Source organism: Ambystoma mexicanum, chromosome 10 (genome assembly GCF_040938575.1).
Source record: "Ambystoma mexicanum isolate Mex_15411 chromosome 10, UKY_AmexF1_1, whole genome shotgun sequence".
Taxonomy (NCBI): Eukaryota; Metazoa; Chordata; class Amphibia; order Caudata; family Ambystomatidae; genus Ambystoma; species Ambystoma mexicanum.
The window spans coordinates 1,532,102,597-1,532,123,209 of NC_090932.1; the positions used below are offsets into that span (position 1 = coordinate 1,532,102,597).

Consider the following 20,613-nt stretch of genomic DNA (forward strand, 5'->3'; position numbering starts at 1 on the left):
CAGCAGATCCATGGCTGCAAGCACAGTACTACGCAGATTTGCGTGATTAAGAAAATCAGGATTTGCACATGACGTGCAGGCCAAGCTTCTTAACATGCCTTTCGACTGTTCGAGGTTGTTCGGCAGCAAGGCAGATGACAGTTTGGAGAAGGTGCAGACCCCTAGGGCAGCAGCTAAGTCCATTAGCGCCTCCATTCGACAACCTCAACACCTCTGCTCAGGGTCATCTTCCTGGAGAGGTCGTTCTTTTTCGATACTACTCCTCATTTGGAAGAGGAAAAGGACAAGCCGTACAGAAAAGACAAAGAAAGCTTCCTCTAGGTGGACGAGGAAGAGGTGCAAAATCAGCCTCAGCAGCGGCATTTGTGCCCTCGGCCACTGCTGCAACCGCCCCTGGACGGCTTTGAGGCTTAACCCACAAAACCCCGATGGGAGGCAGGATTTCTCGACATCTGAAGGTATGGCGGGGCATTACTTCAGATGCTTGGGCACTGGAAACAGTAAATCAAGGTTACTGCCTTCCATTTTTAAAAAGGCCTCGAGATCATCCACCGGGAGCCAGCTCTGCCAAAATTCCAGACCCGCTCCTTCTGCAGGAAATATTAACCCTGCTAGAGAAAGGCGCAATAGAACTTGTACCTGTAGCGGAAAGGGCTGCTACTCCCAATACTTTCTCATCCCCAAGAAGGATGGAGGACTGAGACCCATCTTGGACTTAAGAAATGTGAACAAATTCCTCAGGAAGAACAAGTTCAAGATGGTTATCCTTTCTCAGATCCTTCAGGCTCTCCAGCTCCAAGACTGGTTGGTATCATTGGACCTTCAGGATGCTTACTTTCATGTACCAATCCATCTCAAACACAGAATGTACCTAAGGTTCACGGTTGGCGGTTCTCACTCTCAGTTTCTAATTCTGCCATTCGGGCTCACCTCCGCCCTGAGGGTTTTCACCAAGCTGATGGTGGTTGTGGCTGCGAGTCTCACGTGGCTGCGAGTCTCACGTCTGCCCCTACCTGGACGATTGGTTAATCAGGGCTTGTTCAACCGAACAGGCCCAGGAACAGCTGAAGGTCACCTGCCACTTCCTCCAGCGGCTGGGCTTCTCCCGCAATTACCTTCGCAAAAGCTTCAATTCATCGGAGCGGTCTTGGACACTTCCTCGGGGAAAACCTTGCCACCTGAAATGAGAGCTCAGCACATTCTGCAGATGGTAACACGGTTCCAGAATGCCCAGAGTCTACCGGCCGACGATTTTCTGAGGTTGCTTGGTCTCATGGATTCCTATGTTTTTCTCGTGCCGAAGGCCAGACTGAGAAGGTCCCTTCAATGGGCCCTCAGAACTCAATTGTCCCAGTTTTCGGGGAATATGTCAGACCTTGTGCATGTTCAGAGCAGAGTGGCTCAGGACCGTCTAGGGTGGACTTGCAATGAAAATATCCTCAAGGGAGAATGTTTTTGGCAACCATGGCCGGAGATTACAGTAGTGACGGACGCCTCACTTACAGGGTGGGGAGCCCAGGCCAACGATCTGTCAATCACCTGTCGTTGATCTCCATCAGAGTCCAAACTACATATCAACCTGTTGGAGCTGAGGGCAATCAGACTAGCGCTGATGGCCTTTCTTCCCTCGATACGTGGAAAACTTTTCCTGATAATGACAGACAACACAGTGGCCATGTACTACCTTAACAAGAAAGGAGGAGGAGTAAGAGGGTCACTACCTCTGTGCAGAGAGGCAATGCAGGTCTGGTTCTGGGCAATACAAGAAGGAATATCTCTATCGGCAGTTCACCTAGGCGGAGAGAAGAACACAGCAGCGGACACTCTGAGCAGGCAGAGAACAGTCTCCCACGAGTGTGAATTAGCTCAGAAAGTCCTTCAAGAGATATTCGCCCTTTGGGGAACCCCTCAAGTGGATCTGTTCGCGACCGGTTCCAACCGGAATTGCGAGCAGTATTGCTCAAAGGAATTTCCCCCATCCGTGGTGGACTGGGAATGTCCACTCCTATACGCGTTCCCTCCGGTCCCCGTGATTCCTCATGTAATCAGGAGGTTGAGAAGGTTCAGGAAAACCATGATTCTAATTGCCCCGGATTGGGCCAGAAGAACGTGGTACCTGGACCTGCTGGACATGTCCATCTGCCCTCCAATACGTCTTCCACAAAGAGAGGATCTTCTCTCGCAAGAGGGAGGTCAGTTTCTCCATCCAGAGGTCAAAACACTCAGCCTTCACGCATGGTTTCTGAGAGGCCAAGATATAAGGATTGGGATCTCCCGGACGACCTAATGGAGATTTCGCTTTCGGCCAGAAGGCCAGCAACTAAATCTTTGTACCAGTGTTGTTGGAATAAATTCAGTAACTTGTGCAAAGACCAGAATGTGGACCCTTTTCAGAGTGGCACTCCCATAGTGCTCTCTTTCCTGCTACATCTAGCCAATCTGGGGCTCCAGATTGGAACAATAAAGGATATTTGGCCGCGGTTTCCATCTTCAAGCGCTCCTCTGAGGAGGTCTCATATTTCAAAATCCTGTTAGTCATCCAGTTTCTAAAAGGGCTCACTAATGTGTTCCTACCAATACCATTTCATGTCCCGGCCTGGGATTTAAATCTTGTTTTAAAATGTCTAACAGGGATACCTTTCGAGCCTTTACATTCCTGTCCATTAAGGCTCTTGACATTGAAAACTGCCCTTCTTGTAGCGCTAACATCAGCCCCTATGGTAACCGAGTTGCAGGCTCTTTCATTTAAACCACCTTATACTACTTTTCATAAAGACAAGGTCATCCTTAAAGTTAAACCATCCTTCGAAGGGATTGTGTCCTCCGACGTATTCCTTATCTTTGATAATATGTTTCCAGCTTGCTGGCCTCGGAATTCTTTTCTGTAGAGGGCGCTGCGCCTTGACGTTCGCCAAGTCGATGTCCCTCGACGGCCACCCTATCGGCGCTGACGTCACCATGCCCATAAATAGCCACGCGCGGCGTCCGTTGCTCAGTTCCATTTTTCCGCGCTTCGTGGGGCCTCGGAACATCGTTGCTCAGTTCAGTCAGATAATCTAATCTACATCTACTCGAATATACCAACTCGTTCTCGATAGCATCTTCATCGGAACCGACAACGCCGCGATCCGGCTTCAAGAAATGTCGAGACTGCAGTAAAAAAATGTCGATAACGGATCCACACAGGATCTGCTTGTGGTGCTTGGGAGCCGAGCACCATTGTTCGGAGTGTGAGGACTGCATGTCCATGACAGCGAAAGCCTTGAAGGAGCGCAAGCTCGAGAGAGGTAAGTCAGTCAAAACCTCTTCGAAAGTTTCTTCGGCCGAGTCGAGGCATTCGTCTCCTCGCCGTCGAAAACATTCCCATTCTAGATCTCGAAGTAGCTCCCACCATTCGTCGAGATCAAGACCCTCAAAGAAGAGACGTCGAAGATCCCCTTCCTCATCATCTTCTGTTTCCCCAGAAAGAGTCTCCTGCCCTACAAAACACAGATCTCAGGCTGAGTGGGAGGAATTCAGGAAGAAAATGTTAAGCGTCTTCGAGAAAGCGGCCTCAACCCCCTCGAAGACAGCTGAGGATGATACCCCGGGTGAAAAACCCAAAAAATCAAAACGCTGCGAGTCGCAGCACCCGGCAAAACATTCCACCCGAGAGCGCCACGGGCCGTCGGGTAAGAAGGCACCGTCTTCGACGCCGTCGTCGAAGGTCCCTTCGACGCATGGATTGGCGCGATCGATGCCGTTGTCGAAGGGCTCTTCGACGCATCGGTCGATCGACTCGATGCCATAGTCGACATCGACACCGATGAAAGAGAAGACCACGGCTACTCCACAGCCAACGGTGATTCCAAGAGCCTCCGGCACGACGCCGAGACCGTCGTCGATATCCTTGAGTAGGATCCCGATCCTGTCGAGTTCTTCGAGGCCTCTTCCGGTTTTCTCGACACCGTTCTCGGCACCTTCGAAGCCTGTCACATCAGCGTCGACGACATCGACGTTTTCTCGCCCAATAATGAGGAGTTTGGCTCCTTCTGCCTTAGAAATGGTTTTTATACCATTTCAGAGGTCAGAGTACCCTGGATTATCTTAATTTATGAAGAAGGGGAAGATTCTGACCAGGAAACCTTTGGGTTGCAGAGGATCACACTACCTGTTTCAGAGGATTTCACCTCTGAGGAAAGAAGGTTGAAAGACCTATAGGAGTCATTACATGAGGCAAGTGGACTGGACACTTCCCCAGAAGTGGATTTTGTTAAGCCAGACCCAGGGGAACATGCCAAAACACCCTATAGAACCCTGATGGCAAGAATTATTGAATTCATGGGTTGGTCTGCGCCTTCGCCTGTTTTTCAACAGGATATTAGACAAAGGTCCACAGGAGGATCCTGTGGTCCCCTTCCACACAGCCTTACAAAGAAAGATTGCATCTAACTGGGAAACTCCTGAAGTTATCCCTGCTGTCAATAAAAGATTGTCAGCCAAGTATAGGGTAGCTGCAGCTGACCCTGAATACTTATCGAAACACCCGACTCCAGAGAGCTTGGTGGTCCAAGCTGCAACTTCATCAAGCAGCAGGACCGCTTACCCTACTGTCCCACAGGATAGAGATGACAAGAGGTACAATTCTATGGCAAAGAAAGTCTTCTCTGCTTGTAGTATGGCGTTGAAGTCCATCAACGCCACCTGTACGCTCGCCAGGTTCAGTCACACACTGTGGGAGTGTGCTTCATCAGCGGCTGACTGCATACCCGAAGGAGAGGAAAAGGAAGCCTTCCTTAACATTATTAAAGATGGCAAAGATGCCATGTGCGAGTCACTTCAAACTGGCATCGATTCCGCTGACAGTATCAGCATGGCCATGGCGGCAAGAACAACAATCCGCATGCATGCGTGGTTGCGAAAGTCTGGCTTTGCTCCAGATGTACAGGCCAGAATTTTGAATATGCCCTTTGACGGCTCTTCATTATTCGGAAAAAAGGCTGATGACAGTCTGAAAAAGTTGCAGACATCTAAAGCAGCAGCAAAATCTTTAGGAGCTGCTATCCGCCAAACTCCTTTTCGCCGCTCAGGAACCTCTGGGAGAGGAAAGTCCTTTCGCTATTATTCCGCATTCGGGAAAGGCAGAGGCCAGCCGGCTCAAAGAGGCCAAAGGAGAGCCACCCGAGGTGGATGGGTCAAAAGTACTAAGGCCGCACCAGCAGCAGGTGCCTCTTTACCCTCAGCATCTGCATCAGCCGCCCCAAACCACTCTGAGGTCTTTCCACACAATACACCTGTAGGGGGCAGGTTAACTCACCATCTGACGGAATGGCAGGCTATTACGTCAGATGCTTGGGCATTGGAGACAGTTGCCTAGGGTTACTGCCTACCCTTTCTACACATCCCTCAGAGTCATCCACCGGGGAACAGCTCTCTAAAAGTTCCAGATCCGCTCCTCTTGCAGGAAATTATAAACCTGCTAGAGAAAGGTGCCATAGAACCGGTACCTGTAGCAGACAGGAACAAGGGCTGGTACTCCCCCCTACTTTCTCATACCAAAGAAGGACGGAGGACTGAGACCCATCCTGGACTTACGAGAGTTGAACAAGTTCCTCAGGAAGGACAAGTTCAAGATGGCAACTCTCTCTCAGATCCTTCAGGCCCTCCAGCTCCATTACTATCTCACCATCCCCTTCCGTGTCTGAAAAAAGATCCTCATCTGTTACCTCTCGCAGGGCGATGTTGGCGTTTGTGCACAGCACTGTGCGCCACTCACACCCTTCCTCGTCCACTCCAATCACAGCGATTCTCTTTGTTGACACTTGCACAGCGTGCAAGTCTAATGATACCACTGATCCTGGTGCTGTGTTGGGGCATACTATGGGGCGGAAGAGGAACTCCGCCGGAATCCTCCAGTCCATGCTTCTCAGCTCGGGAATTATGAGGGCCAGAGTCTTCAGCCCTTTGATAAACATTTCCTCATTTTGTGGCAGCCCTCGTATTTCCTGCGTGGTTGTGTAGGCTTGCACTACCAACATTGCACGCAAGGGGCATATCCCGGGTGTGGAACACACTATCCCTCTCTCGGTAAATGATATGGTCATATTGAGCTTACTCAGGAGATCCCTCCCTAGCAAGTTAATTGGGGAATGTTCGTAATACAATAAGGGTGCCTTCACAGTCTTACCCCCCACTGTTACATCCAAAGCTTCTGTGTAAGGAACTTCAACTACAGCCCCAGAGAACCCCTGCGTCTCTAACTTCCTGTTAGATAACGGGAATCGGCCCTCCCTGATACATGATTTCTCCGCTCCCGAATCAACCATGAATATAAACTGCTTGTCTCCTATCTGCGCCCCTACCAATGGTTCCTCTGCTGCATTGTAGGTGGTGGATAGAACTGGACACGCAAGCGTTCTCTGTGGGCTGTCCTATGCGGGGTATCTCGTCGCCCCTCCCTCATTAAAGACATTCCCGGAAACTACCGACATGCCGCTGTAAGGTGCTGGCGCGGGGGCCCCGTTTGCTGTTGTCGCGAAAGGGTTACCTGGCGTGTATTGCATACTGTCATTGTTTTGGGGGTGGTTCTGTGTCCTATACTGGTGTCCTTGTTGCTGGCCCGCGGTACCCTGGCCGGGGTTTCTTAGTTGCTGCTGTCCCATTGGGAGACCATATGGGCTTCCCGGGTGTGGATGACCATAAGTCTCCTCCTCCTGGAACCCATTGTTTTGTCTACTTCTGCACTCCCTGGAGTAATGTCCCCATCGTCCACAGTTCCAGCAGCTCCCCTGGGGGCCCCTGGGACCCTGCCATCCATTTCCTCCCATTCCCCCATACCCCTGTCCACCTCCTCTCCGGCCCCTGTACCCACCTCGTCCCCCTCGAGGGGTCCACTCTTGCCACTGCGGACTTCCACCTTGCTCCTGCTCAGTCCACTGCCGCTGTGCTGGTCCTGCCCAATTAGTTGCCACCCTTCCTTGGAGTGCTATCAGCCCCTCCTCCTCCTCATCTCCCTCTCTACTGTGTGGGAGCGCGGCTACTGCTGCTGCAACCTTCACTAACTTTGACTGTACTAACTTCGCCTCGTCTGCCAATCTTTTCTGCGCCACCTCCTTCTCCCTCTCCTTGATTCTTTTACAATGGTGTACTATTATGCTCTGAATTTCTGGCCATCCCTTTGCTTCAATACCTGCTATCTTGTCAAGCGCCTTCTGCACTTCCTTTGGGAGCCCTCTCTTTATAATAAAATAAAATAAAGATGTCGATTGATACCAGGGCGTGCCCGTTTCTGCTCTCCACATCTCTTGGACCCGAAAAATATAATCCATAGCCTCTTCCCCGTCATTCATTGTACACTGCATCACTGACTGCAAGTCCGGTGTGTCTGGGAATGTTTCGCGTAAGGCATCCCACACCCTGGCACGCACCGTGTTAAAGGATGCCCCATCATGGCGGTCACAGTCTAACGTTACTCCCGGGAAACCGGCCTTAACCCATACCCTTTCAGCCTGATCACCTACTGCTGATACGAGTAGACTTTTTACATCTCCTATGGCTAGGGGTACCCCGGCAGTATGTTTCTCAAAGGCATATATCCGCTTACTTGCCCCTCCTGACAATGGGGGCAATAGCTTTAATAAATTGGCTTTATCCATCTGTGCCCATGGGATATAGTTAGGCCTCCCTCCTCCCCTGTGTATCAATGGGAGCTGTAGCCTTCCTTTTGTCGTTCCGTCCGGACCCGTTTTAGCTGTTGATGTCCCCAGTGATGCCATTTTTCCCACTCTGTTCCTTAGTCGCCCCGTCCACTCATCATCCAGGGTTCTCAGTGAACACGTACCTTCCTCCCCTTCGCTTCCCCCTCCTATCGCCATACTCAACCTGTCGCTTTCTTCCACCTCGTCCCTTATATCACACAGCAACTCCTCTCTAATTCCCCCCCGCCTTTCTTCGCTTGCAACATCTCCCTCTCCGGGCCCTACTTCTATTATTCGCGTTGGTTCTTCCTCAATTCTGAACAAAATCTCGCCCTTTTTCCACCCCTCTTCGGGCTTTCTATTTTCACCTAGCGCTCTGGACGTACGCCCTGATCTAGTTGCATCTAGTGCTGTTTGTTCGCATGTCTTTTATCCTCGAGAGCTCATCCTTTGCTATCGTCAGTCTTGATTCTAAATCATCTGTGAGCTTCTCTATATCTACCCTTTGTGCGCCTGCCTGGGCTCGCTCCCTCGTGCTTTCGTATGGCGGAGGTGCCGTGGGCCGGTGGGGTGTAGTATCTTTCGGGGGAGGTATGTAAGTGGGATCACTGTACCCCTCTGCGGGCACAGGCTTCTTTATTATCGGGTACAAGCTTATTACCTCTACTGGTGGCGCTACACTTGAGCCTTCTTTGACATCTCTTTGTATTAGCAGTGGATTGTCTGTGGTGGACGGGAGATCAGGATTTAGTGCTGGTGTCTTAGGCGGTGGTATCTCTTCAAATAACCTCCAAAGATCTAATATTTCCCTCCTATTTTGTAGCTGCTTTCCTTTGTATTTTAGATAAATGCATGTGGCCACTGTATCCAGGACACTTTTATCGAACGACCCTCCCTCGGGCCAAATCTGAGGTAACCCCTCCCCCTTTAGCTCGGTCACCCATTGGTCGTGATATTTTTTGATCCGCTCCACGTATCCCGGGAGATTCTTACAAATATGTGATAAGGGTGTTTCAGCCCCCATCTCTGTGCCCTCCTAGTGCTGATGTGCCTAGTGTGTTTTGCAACTACAATGTAAATGTAGTATCAATATTATTCTTTATATTTTACTTCACATTCAATGTTGGGTCCCTTTGGGCTCTCCCCCTCCCTGACTGCACAATACAAAACTGGCCGTACACAATGTCTATTATGTCCTTTTTGAGGGGCACATACAAGAGCAACCCATCCTTTGGTTTGACAATGTCAGACTGGAAATCAAAATAGTACTCACTCACTCCACTATATTGACGTTATCTGAAGAGAGAAAAAATGTTTATCCGACCACACTTATCATGACCATTTAACTATTGTGCACTTATAATCGCTCACACATTCACAGCGTCAAAATCTCTTCTAGCACATACGAGGTGCACACACCTCTTGGCACCATTCACCATTCAAGCTGCCCTCCCTTTCCTCCCTAGCCGGCTGTCCCTGATCGCCTTATTTGAATATCTAGATGCGCATATATATATATAGATATTAACCTGTTTTCCCCTCCTTCTAATAGGACTCTGTTTCTCTTACTGTCCCCCCAAGTCTGTGCTAATCACAGTTCTTTATTCTCCCCCCTACCCTTAAGAAAAGGAAAAAAAGTAATAGCGGTCACTAATGTATTCTCAGTGTCCCCTTTTGCTGAACACTTTTATTTTATACTCCACTTCTTCATATATTCCCAGTACTAGTCAAGATAGCACTATGCGGCGCCGCCTTCCACCCCCTTTCGGAGCTAGGTTCCCGTCACTTTTATCTCTTATTCACCTCTTAATCCTAATGGCCATATGCAAAGAAAAAGCAAGGAAAATTTATGATGATCTTTAGTAGATCTGCGTACCCCCTCTTCGTTTCCTGTCCTACACTTCACTCCCCGCTCCCTTTAAGATCGCTCGCACTCAGTACTCACGTGCCCGTCTTGAACCGATACTCTCCGAAACTGGGTCCGTCCAGGCAGTGTCGCCGTCAGCTCAACAGTCAGCCCCGGCTCCGGCGAGCGGTACTCAAAGGGGATTTTTCAACCGGGATCCCGTACCCCCTCTCTATTGAGTGCGCACTTCTTAGTGTACCGGTCGCCGTTGGCGGGCAGCCTCCCGGAGCCGGCTCACCGTGCGTATCCCTTTTCGACCGGAGATTCTCGTGCCAAACGGGGACGGTTATAAGGAGTTAGGAAGAAATAAAAATCACGCTATCGGGGTCACCACTGAAAGCAAGCGTCCCCAAACAGCACGATCCTCCCCGCAATGAGGGACAATGAAGGACTCTCCCAAAATGGGAATAAGGCCAAGACAGAGTGTGGGTGAGCGTAAATGGGAGTTTATCAATCAGAATTGGGCATGCAAAGAACTCTGCAAACTCCGAGAGCGCTCTGTCTGACAATAGCAAAGACAGGCGTATATATTTACAAAAAACGTCATCAAAGCCTACATACTATAGGGGGCACAAGTTCATTGGGATTGGGTGGCGACGACTAACTATAGGTGCTGCTGCGGCGTGGTTGGTCTTGGCTGGAGGACGTCACTGGTCACCCTCGTGGGTTGGGCTGGGCCTGGCAGGTCAGCTTGAGTTCATCCGGGCGGTGTTGGTGTGCCGAGGCGGCCTGTGGCAGAGATGAATGCCTTTTCTGACTTACTTGCCCTCTGCCATGCACACCGCAGTCATTCAGTCATTTACAGTGCTATTCTCTTTAGTAAATCTTTCAATAGGTTATTTTTATAGGTTAATGCAACACAGGAGGAATGCACCTTGTGAGGGGTCTGGAGGTAATATATCGAGGCCTGGATACTCGTGATCTGTTGACCGGGACCATAGGTCGAGGGGCTAAGCTTCGGGGACTGGGGCGGGTGGTACAGGTCTTTCTGTCTTGTTAGAAGTGGTTATGGATGTTTCGCTGTGTGTTGTCAGAGTGTTGGGTGTCCTGATTGCACAGGGCCATAAGTCTGAGACAGTCCGGTGGGTTGTGGGGTTTACGAGGGGGCGCTTGAGTTTACTCAAAGGTTTACTGCTGTGCTGTAAATAATGCAGGTGGCTGGCCGCGGCCTTGGGTGCTGCAGTGGGGCTACAAGTCTTTGAAGCGGCTCCAGTCGGGTCGGGGGAAGCGTGATAACGCAGAGCGGGGCTCTGTTCTCATGTCTTGGCAGCCTTCTGAGGGAGGGAGGGGGATACATCGAGACCTTGTACGCTTTCACAAAGGTATCTCCCTCGTGTGTTGCCGAATATAGGTAAAGACATCGCAAACATTTGAATACTTTCTATAATACTTATTTAAAATCACTTCAAAACATGCATTTAACCTTTGCTGGATGCGTCTTGATTATACCCAGTCCGAGCACCATATTTGTACATTATATTCTAGCAGCTACAGTGTTTTAGTTACATGTATATACACTTGCAGTAAATGAGGTAGTGGTTAGATCAGTGGAGTACATAGAAAACGACCCGCCACTGTACGTGACGGTGGTGGCATATGAGGGGCTCAGACATTCACACATGATAAGTGCACTCTCGCGCATTCTTTACATGAGTTCATAGTATAGTTGCATCCGCTTTCTCGTGTACTCTAGCAGCATTAGCTTTAGTTATGGCGCGAAACCATGTGAGGTAGGTTGCCCAGCGATACACGCAACAAACAGATCCCTGGAGCGTTCCTTTATCATTAGCATCCACCTGCAATGGTGTGAGCTCGCCATAGCTTATATCATGGGAGCATGCTCTCTCATTTTAATACATTCTACAGGCGTTTGTATTTAGTGGAAGAAAGCATACTTCGCAAGAGGTCAAAACATTAATATATACATATATATAAAGACTGTCTGCCATCAGATGACCATTTTACCGTTCTTCTCATTGTTCAGGCCTGCTGGCCGGGTCATGCTGATAGTGATGGTACACTACGGGAGGTGGACTGTTACAATGTTAGCGTATTGCGCTAGCTCATGTCCGTCTTGTTCGTGGGAACGTGCTCGCAGCGGATCTGCCAGGGTGCTGCGGCAACAGGGATGTTCTCCAAGGGTGGGGGCCGCGCTACAGTGCGCTGAGCTCACACCATCTTTACCAGGCAAAGAATGGTTTCTGGGCCTAGCTAAATTTGTGTTGTGATCAATACATGTGGGCATTCGATACGTGTGGGCAATGTCTCCAGTGGGTGAGCCCTCCACCACCTGGGCCCGGGTGGCATGAGGGAACGCCCAATGGGCCATAGCCCTCACCTGGGGAAGAAACGCAGGCGAGAGGGGTCTCCTGGACCAGTCCTCCCCTACAGTGTGGCCTTAAAAGGAGAAGTGGAAGAGGAGTCAGGGCTATCTGGGGAGGCCTTGACCATGGAGGTAGAGTCGGCAGCGCAGGCAGGGCCTGTGGTGGCGGCCCTCAAAGAGGCAGGGACTGGGGTGGACGTCACCACAAGGTATGGGGAGATAGGACATGTGGTTGAGAATAAAGAAATGATACAGGTGCTACAGGAAGAGGAGACGTGCACCTTCCTCATGGGGCAGGTGGGGCAGTTGTTGCACGCATCCTAGTGGAGTACACTGAGACAGTTCCAGAACTGTCTCAGTGGAAGTGGTCTCGAACCAGCAGGGCGAGTGTGCAAATGAGGCGACGGATCTTGAGACTTACTTACGTATCATGTTGGGGATGAGCCTCAAGGGGGGTGGGTCAGACTGTGGTGGCGCTGCAAAAGATGGTGGACCTATCCAAGGGAGAGGAGGTGAAGGAGGAGGACAATGTAGAGGCGGTGGAAGAGGACCCTCACTCTGTGCCTGCCATTGCAGAGGGGGCAAGGCACGTACAGGAGTTCCAGGGAGTAAAGACATGTCCTCCTTTCAAAGTTAGACTGCCTAAAGAGACATGTTCATTCCTTGTACTTTTATAATGCACTTGAAACATATTAGCAGTCAGCTAGGAACACCAGCGTGCCTTACCACATTTGGAAAATGTGTCTGGAGCACGCAAATGAGCCACGGACAGGTGCTTACAGCAAGCATCACAAAGAGGAGACAAAGTGCACATGGGTGCCAGTGCTGTGCTGCCTCCAACCGCTTGTTGGAGTGGCACCAGTAATAAAGACCCACTATTGCTCCCAGTCGCCAGAGCCACTGGCTTGCTTTATTACATTAATCGTAAATCACACTTTTGCTTATAGTGAAAGTGTGATTTATTATTAATGTAATAAAGCATCAGAAACATACTTTACGTCTATATGGAAATTAAAGGACATAGGTCACAAATTAAAATCTAGACTGCCTAAAGACACATGTTAACTAATTGTACTGTTATAATGTGCCAGGAACACCAGTGTACCTTACCATGTTTTTCCCCAGTTCCTGGGCCTAGGGGATTTGCCCTTCAACATTTTCCAAATGTTTCATTCACTCACTGAATGGTATCTCCTGAGTCTCTTGTACTTTCTTCAGCAAAAATCATGTGAGCACGTGAATTGTGCAAGCTGCCCTCAAGGATCCTCTGGTGCTCCTTCCAAGAGTCACTTGATAGAGCATGTGTTGATCACTTCAAGAGATGGACACTGAATGGTATCTACCGCCTCTCTGCTACTACAGAAATCACATGACTGAGAGTCACGCAAAATCTGCCTTTTGGGGATTTGCTGCTCCTGTTTCTCCTCCCAAATCTCACCCGATGGCACCTGTGGCATTCTCTCACTTCAAGAGATGGGCACTGAAAGGTCTAACGAATCTCACTGAATCTCTACTACTTTCTTCCATAAAAGCATGAAGCGCAGGTCTTGCACAAGTTGCCCTCAGGAATGCTCTGCTCCTAAACTACTTGTCCCAAATGTCACCTGATAGCACTAGTATCATTTGCTCATTTAAAGAGATGGACACTAAATGGTGTGTCCCTCCTCCCTGAATTTCTGTTACTTTCACCCACAAACATCGCAGGATCATGAGTCTTGCCCAAGCTACCCATGGGGATTCACTGCACCTCCGAAGTGTGACACACATGCTGGACATTTTTCCTCAAATCACGTGTGTCGCTTCCAGTCACTTAAAGACACAGAATGTCTGGTATCTCCTCCTTTCTCCTACAATCACTGGTATTTTCTCCAAACTACTATAGGTGTTGGACTAAATCAAAAGTCACATACCTATGTCTTTCAAGGGCACTCAAGCTGCTCTTCCTCTCCCAGGCCTCGGTGGATGGCATTTGTGTTTGTGTTGTTTAACCCCTTAAAATCACAGAGTGTGTCACACAACATAAACAACCCGTAACCTAAATCTAGCTCTCTAGGTCCCCAGTCTCTCACTAAAGCTCCCTACTCTTCTTCCTCCTTAACGCCACTCCAGTTTTGTAACCCTTTTGTAAATCTGATAAGGCTGCCTCCAGCAACAATCTCCTACTACTCCGAAAGCTGCTTATGAAAACAAACTCCAGTAACATGTGCCCCTTTATAGCCCATGAAGCCAAATTAGGGTGAAGCTCTTAGAAAGTTCCACTGATGTTTGACCTGGTGGAATCCCTCGAAATTCAAGTGATTTGGGGTTTTACTGAAAGTTTGTCCATGCCTACTCCTGAATAAGTCCTCTCTTGCACTAAGAGGAAAGCGTCTCTCACCAGCAAGTTCTCTCACACAACAACTCGGCAAAGTCTTTTACCAGCAAGAATGCTAGGACACTAATAGTAAATACATTCTCACAAGCAAGACTCTCTCACCCTAACTGGATACAAATGTAATGAGGTGATCAAAGGTTATGGTCTTGAGCAAACTATGAAGCAGCTTTCACAGGGAGGGGCCCCACTCTTACTCCCATTATTCACATGTGAAACTAATGTATGCAGCATGATTCGGTTTAACATAGATTGTTTTCTCAATTTGGCCTTCCTGTCGTCTTTCCTTTCTTCAGGATGATATGCACCGGGTCATCGACCAGCAGCTGATGGACAAACATCAAGATGAATGGAATCAGACTGCCTACTCCTTCTCTAGCCGCCAAAGCGCCAAGGGGAGCAGTGGCAACAGATCCATCTGCAGGACCCGCACCGATCAGCAGGGGGAGGAGCCCATTGTGGCAGAGGGGAAACGCCGCTTCACATTTTTCAAGAAGAATTAGATTTTGATACAAGAAAATTATTTATCCTTAGGTTTGACAATGTTCCTCTCCAAGAGACGTGACCCCAAAGAAATTGCACTTTGTCCTTTGTACCAGGAGAAACGCGACTGAAGAGGTGACCGGCTGATAAGGCAATGGTGCCAATTCTGAATGTTCTGCGTAGATCATTGTTTACATAATTGGGAGATTTGCAACATTGTGCTGTGTAATTGAGGAATGCCTGAATGTTATTCCTTAACCTTTGAAGAGAAAAATACTTCAAGGGTTGACTGGTCAGTCATTGGGTGTACAGACTACTCCAGGTCCATTAACAGCAGAGCAGAAGCTCCAGGTGCAGCCCTTTCCGATGCTCCAGCATGAATTGTTAAGAATGAAAGGCAACAGGGTAGAGCCAGAGGGTGGATGCAGAAGTGAGGGTCAGCTGTTACCCATTTCAGGCCCAAAATAGGAAATAATGTGCCTTCTCTGTCTCTTTGAAAAGGAGTATGGCCACAGACATGTAGATCCCAACAAGTAATAGGGTAAAGCAACTTTGGAAACCCATCCGATGCTTCTAAGCAAGAGTTGGCACCACCCTAATGGGACAAGAAACATTGAAGCAGGGTGGCCCATTGCAAAGACAAAAGCCCACAGAGAATCACAGGACTGAGAGCCCACAGAAAAGTGAGGAGCTTGCAGAGGAGTAGTAAAAACACACACATAGATTGAACCCCTGGGTAGACCCACTGAAGTCGCACAGTTATTTAAGCACTTTCATTGAAGATCTGGCGCTACTTGCAGGTGCAAGTTTGAATCCCGACAGGGCCAACTCAGATGAATTGAGTACCATTGGCTTGGGTAATAATAGAATTGACAAATATTAGCACATCATTTATTGCAATTTACTGGCAAGGCTTCCATCGTGATACGTTTTATTTTACGAGCATGCTATTTAAGCAAGAAGGACCACAGAGAAACCTGTGAAAGAGAGGAAAAGTGCATCTAGGGAAGCAGTAGGCTTAAACAGAAACATGAGGCCCATGGAAAAGCATGGAGCCAACTGAGAAGTACCGGTAGAGAAGCAAAAGACCCATAACAAAGAAGAAAGTCCATAGAGATGAAGAATAAGCAAGAAGGCCACAGAGAAGCAGGACAACCATAGACAGTAAAGACGCAAACCAAGTTGGGTAGCGTGGAGAGAATCATAAATCCTTTAGAAAATCAAAATTACAGTGGAGAAGTGGTCGGCAAAGAATATAAAAGCTTGTATGGAAGCAGGAGGCGCATGAATACTGAAGCAAAAACCCATAGAGCAGCAATAGGTTCATCGGTAGCAAGCCCACAGTGGAGCAGATGGTTCATAGAAGAGTGAAGGAGCTTCCATCAGGTCGTAAGCCCTTGATGAAGCTGGAGACCCAGAGAGATGCAAATGATAAGCAAGTCAACTGTGGAACTGGTGACCCAGGAGCTAGAGAGCCAGAGGCAAGCAAAGGAGAACCAGAGAATAGCAAGTCCACTGTGAAGCTGGAGCCCCAGTTAGATGCAAAGGGGAGCCAGTAAAGAGCAAGTGAACTGAAGCTGGAGACCCAGAGAGAAAGAAAGAAGAACCAGGGAATAGCAAGTCTACAGTGAAGTTGGAGACCCATGAGAAGCAAAGGAAAACAGTGACTTGCAAATCTATTGCAAAGCTGGAAACCCAGAGACAAGCAAAGGAGAACGGTTGAATAATACGTCCACTGTGAAGGAGGCTCAGAGAGAAGCTTAAGACACCTTTTCAGAGCTCGGCTTGAAGATCCGAAGAGGAAGAGATAGTCCATATAAAAGGGCGAGGGCCATAAAGAAGTGGTAGGTCATAGCTAGTTAGAATGCAACAAGTGGCAACAGGACTAGAAATGATGTGACTTATACTGCAGCACACAAAGAGCAGCATCTTTGAACAAATAGAGGGATAAGTGTAGGTGTCTGTGGTTCCACCATGCCTGGTTTTAGATATCGCAATGGTGCAAGCTGTAGCTGTGCTCATTGAAGATGATGGTTCTGGCCAGAAAGCACAGTGAGCTAAGCTCTCGCCTTTGATATCTGTGCGCAGCCTGCTGTGGCAGGTTCGAATCCCGACAGGATCAACTCAGCCTTTCATCATTCCAAGGTGGATAAATTGAGTACCACTCTGTGGGATAATAATATCTTCTGTTATTTCAGCGCTCTAAGACCTATATAAGTATGTAGCGCTATATAAGAAATACATTATTATTATTACAGTGAACTGCGAGCACACTCAAGCTGGTTTCTAAGAAACAAACCTCACAGTATGAGCCACTCCTAAAATACAGTGCCCAAAACACATGCTACCATGAAAACCCACAACTAAGGGAAAATGCATCGCAGACAGTCCAGAGTGCTGCTTTCCCATTCCAATGGAAGATTTGCACTACACAAAGACAGGTAACATAACACAAGTTGAAAGCCTGCATTGTCGGAATAAGAAAAAGATGCTGTGACAGATCTCGCCGGGTCAAAGGGGCAACGTGTGGGTTGTTAGCTCATGGTTCGCATTACACGACCACACAGGGTCCTCCTCGGTGCATGCACCAGAAAGGTTTATGGAGAGTTGAAACTCTGTGTGGATCCCAGGAGTCCTGTGTCACCCAAGGCCCAGCAAGGAGCTTCCTGAATCGGTCTTCCTTTAAGAGCACACAGCAGGGAATTGTACGCCATGATCTCACCTTAAAGAATGTCTACACGGATCCTCCATGTATAGCCATTGTGCTGGCACTTTTGTATGTCAATGTTACACTGTAAATGACTGTATGTTTTTTTTAATAATATATACATATTCTATATGGAGAGAAGCATATTTTTCGTAAAACCACTGTTACACAGCATTTTTTGTAAATAGTTTTCTTTTAGGAATAAAAACAAGTTTATTTCTATGTTTCAGTCTGTTTACTGGCTGTCTATGTCTATAAATACATACACACACGCACAATACGGCCTCCTACCCCTTTAAATATAAATATGCTCGCCCAGTCTCCCACATTTGTTCTCTTATACACACTTCTACATTTTCAGTTTCTCAGTTATGATCCCAGCAAGACAGACTTCAGTTCTTCAATGGAATATGTTTTATTTTAACATGTTGTGTGTGTATAAACACTAAACTGCATGCTTCTGATAGGTTGCTTCCAAAACATCCCATTGCATCAGCCTGAGAGGAGAAAGGAGACAGGTGGCACAAATGCCTGCTCCAGTTGTTGTTTAACAAAATGCCTTGTGCATCTATTCAGTTTTCTAGCATTTTCTGACAACAGACGCATCCCACATACCGGCCTGAGCAATTTTGCACACAACTCACCTTAGGGCTTCAGCAAACCAAAGCAGTGGACAAGCAGGCCATTGGGTGAACTCAAACTTTAGTCTTCGTAATGCCTGCAACTTGTTGCCGATAGGGCACTAGGGAAACAGGCAGCAAAGGCAGAGACAACGTTTATTTTCATAGAGACGCACAGAAATAGGTCAGGAAATCCTCAGAATATCCCTTTCCCAAAAATTGTGGCCCCTGAGCACAGAACATCTGGATATTTATACCGTTTTTTACAATGAATCCCATACAGAAAATCAATATAATACATTTAGGGCCTGATTCACAGAGCGTTTTTCAATGGGATTGTGCCATTATCAAACGCTTCTGTGAATCAGGCCCATAGTCTGTTACATTTGCATTGGGCTTCCTAACATTACTTCAGATGCTTGTGGATCTGCTTAGTATCACATGCTGTGCATATAGTCCAACATCTAGTGGTAATCGCAGAGTATTGTATCGTTTTTTTGAAGATCGAAAGGGACGTCGACATGGGCGTGGCTGTAACATTATCCCTAACGTGAAGTGTAGTGTACCCAAAATCCCTCACGCATCGAGGTCCCACCAGATTGTTTTTTTCTGCCAACCTAATTGGTCGCTTATGCGGAGCTCATAAGAGTTTATATTGCTATATCTATTCCCACGGCCTATGGTCGTTTAGTCAACTTCGACATCCTTCTCGACAGCTGTATCATGGGTTTCGTGCCGCCGACACCTACATCTACAACTGCTCGGCGACTGTTGACCGCATGGCCTCGGCCCTCAGACCTGGCCTTTACAGTAGGGAGCGTGGGGGCCCTGTTTTCTTTCTTCTCTCTGAGAATGTATTTACTTCACCCCTCCCTTTCTCTTTTCGGTCTGGCTACCGCTAGCCTCTGCTATGGAGAGGTCTCCTTTTCTGCCCGTCTTGTAACAGAAAATATCCCTAGAAAGACACCCATCGCCCATGCAATAAGTGTCTTCCTCGTGACCACGACGAGCGCTCGTGTAAGGCCTGTAAACCTTTTTTGGCCTAAAACGCTGACAGACAGGCGGACTAAGCGGTGGGCGGCCTACGCTATGCAGGCCGAAAGCCTTGCCCCTGCCGGCGTCGTCGCTTCAGACGAGGAATCCGTCGGCAGCTATGGCTCTGATTCGGAAGTCATCAACCTTTCTGCAGAGCCTACGCGCCATATGCCCGTCCTCGGGCCCGATAGGCAGGCCGTCGGCACTGTTATGGGGAAGTCACACCCCGGTGACAAGGGCACCCAAGCACCACGTGTACTTAAACACACAAACCCTAAGGCCTCTTCGACAGGGTTGCGAAGAAGTCCTCAACGCCCTTAGGGCCGCCGAAGATTTAGACAGTGCCTTCCGAACCTCGCGGTTCGGCACCCTACACGCAACCGCATCCGTGGCATGCAAATGGAAATAAGACTCCTTCCGGAGCGGGCGGTTCTCATAAAACGTCCACTACCATCGACCTGCCGTCCAAAGGCGCTCGAGCGCCGAAGGACTCGTTGGTGTCGCCAACCGCGGCAGCGCCCACACGCGTGCAGAAAACCTCTACGTCATCAATACAGCCTCCAAAGCTTTGCGAGGAACTTCCGGTTACCATTTCAGCAGTCAGGGACTGAGACCCCCTCTCCCTGAGAGGACTATTCTGAGGCCCCCCCCAGGCCTCTTTCTGAGGCTTTCCAGAAGGCTTCACCCCCTTCTAGGCAGCCCTTCCCACCTCCTGACCCTTCTGCATCATCAGGATGGACTAGGGAGAGGTTTGAATAGTGTATGGCTAAAATGGCTGAGTTCATCGACTTTTCAAACCAGTATGACAGAACCTTGAAAAGACCTAGGGAAGTGGACTCTTGCCCCATCCTCTCTAAATTTCGTAAACTTCCCTCCCCGGGTGCCCAGTTTCCCTCTTTAGAGGAACCACAGGGACACCATGATCATATCTTTGGGGACGACCCCGAGTACCCGACGCAGGATGTTTCCTACGAAGGGTTTAACCTTTATGACCAGGACCCGTTCTATCAAGACCCAGACTGGAATCAGCCAGAGGACCGGAGTTAGTGCCACACACCGCCACATACCACTGACCGAGACATCATCTGTCTGGATCCCCCTACTACCCCTCCGCAGAGAGATTCGTCGCCTGTCGACGACCAAATGCTGTTCAACTCCCTCTTAAAAAGAGCCGAAAATTGCTATGCACGAAGTCGCCCCTTTCTCTGACTTAATGGAGGACATCCTCAAGGAAAAGACTCTGGTTAGCCAAGCCATCCCCCCTTATTAAATTCTATCAAAAGATGCCTGGCTCCTTCTTTACTGTCTCCGTCCCTTACACAGGCAGTTAATCCCTGTGTGGAAAAATGGTTTCACCCATCCCCTGCTGACCCACTTTACATTAGGGATCATGCCACACCGGACTCCTTGGTTGTAATAACCACTCGCAAAAGGCTGGGGTATCACTGTCCTCAGCAGAATCCCTTCCGGACAAGGAATGCAAAAAACTTTA

General features: G+C 48.7%; 1 protein-coding gene across 3 annotated transcripts in view; it reads left to right on the plus strand.

Moving 5' to 3' along the window:
- Positions 1-17,688, plus strand: part of BICDL1 (BICD family like cargo adaptor 1) — a 620,165-nt gene extending 602,477 nt beyond the window's left edge. For 2 of the 3 annotated variants that reach the window (XM_069619731.1, XM_069619730.1), the window contains one exon: positions 14,573-17,688. In XM_069619731.1, coding sequence (XP_069475832.1) covers positions 14,573-14,779 — 207 coding nt within the window. In that variant the 3' untranslated portion in view covers positions 14,780-17,688. The remainder of the gene's footprint in view (positions 1-14,572) is intronic. The other variant, XR_011276216.1, reaches the window with a different exon arrangement.
- Positions 17,689-20,613: the final 2,925 nt, after the last annotated feature.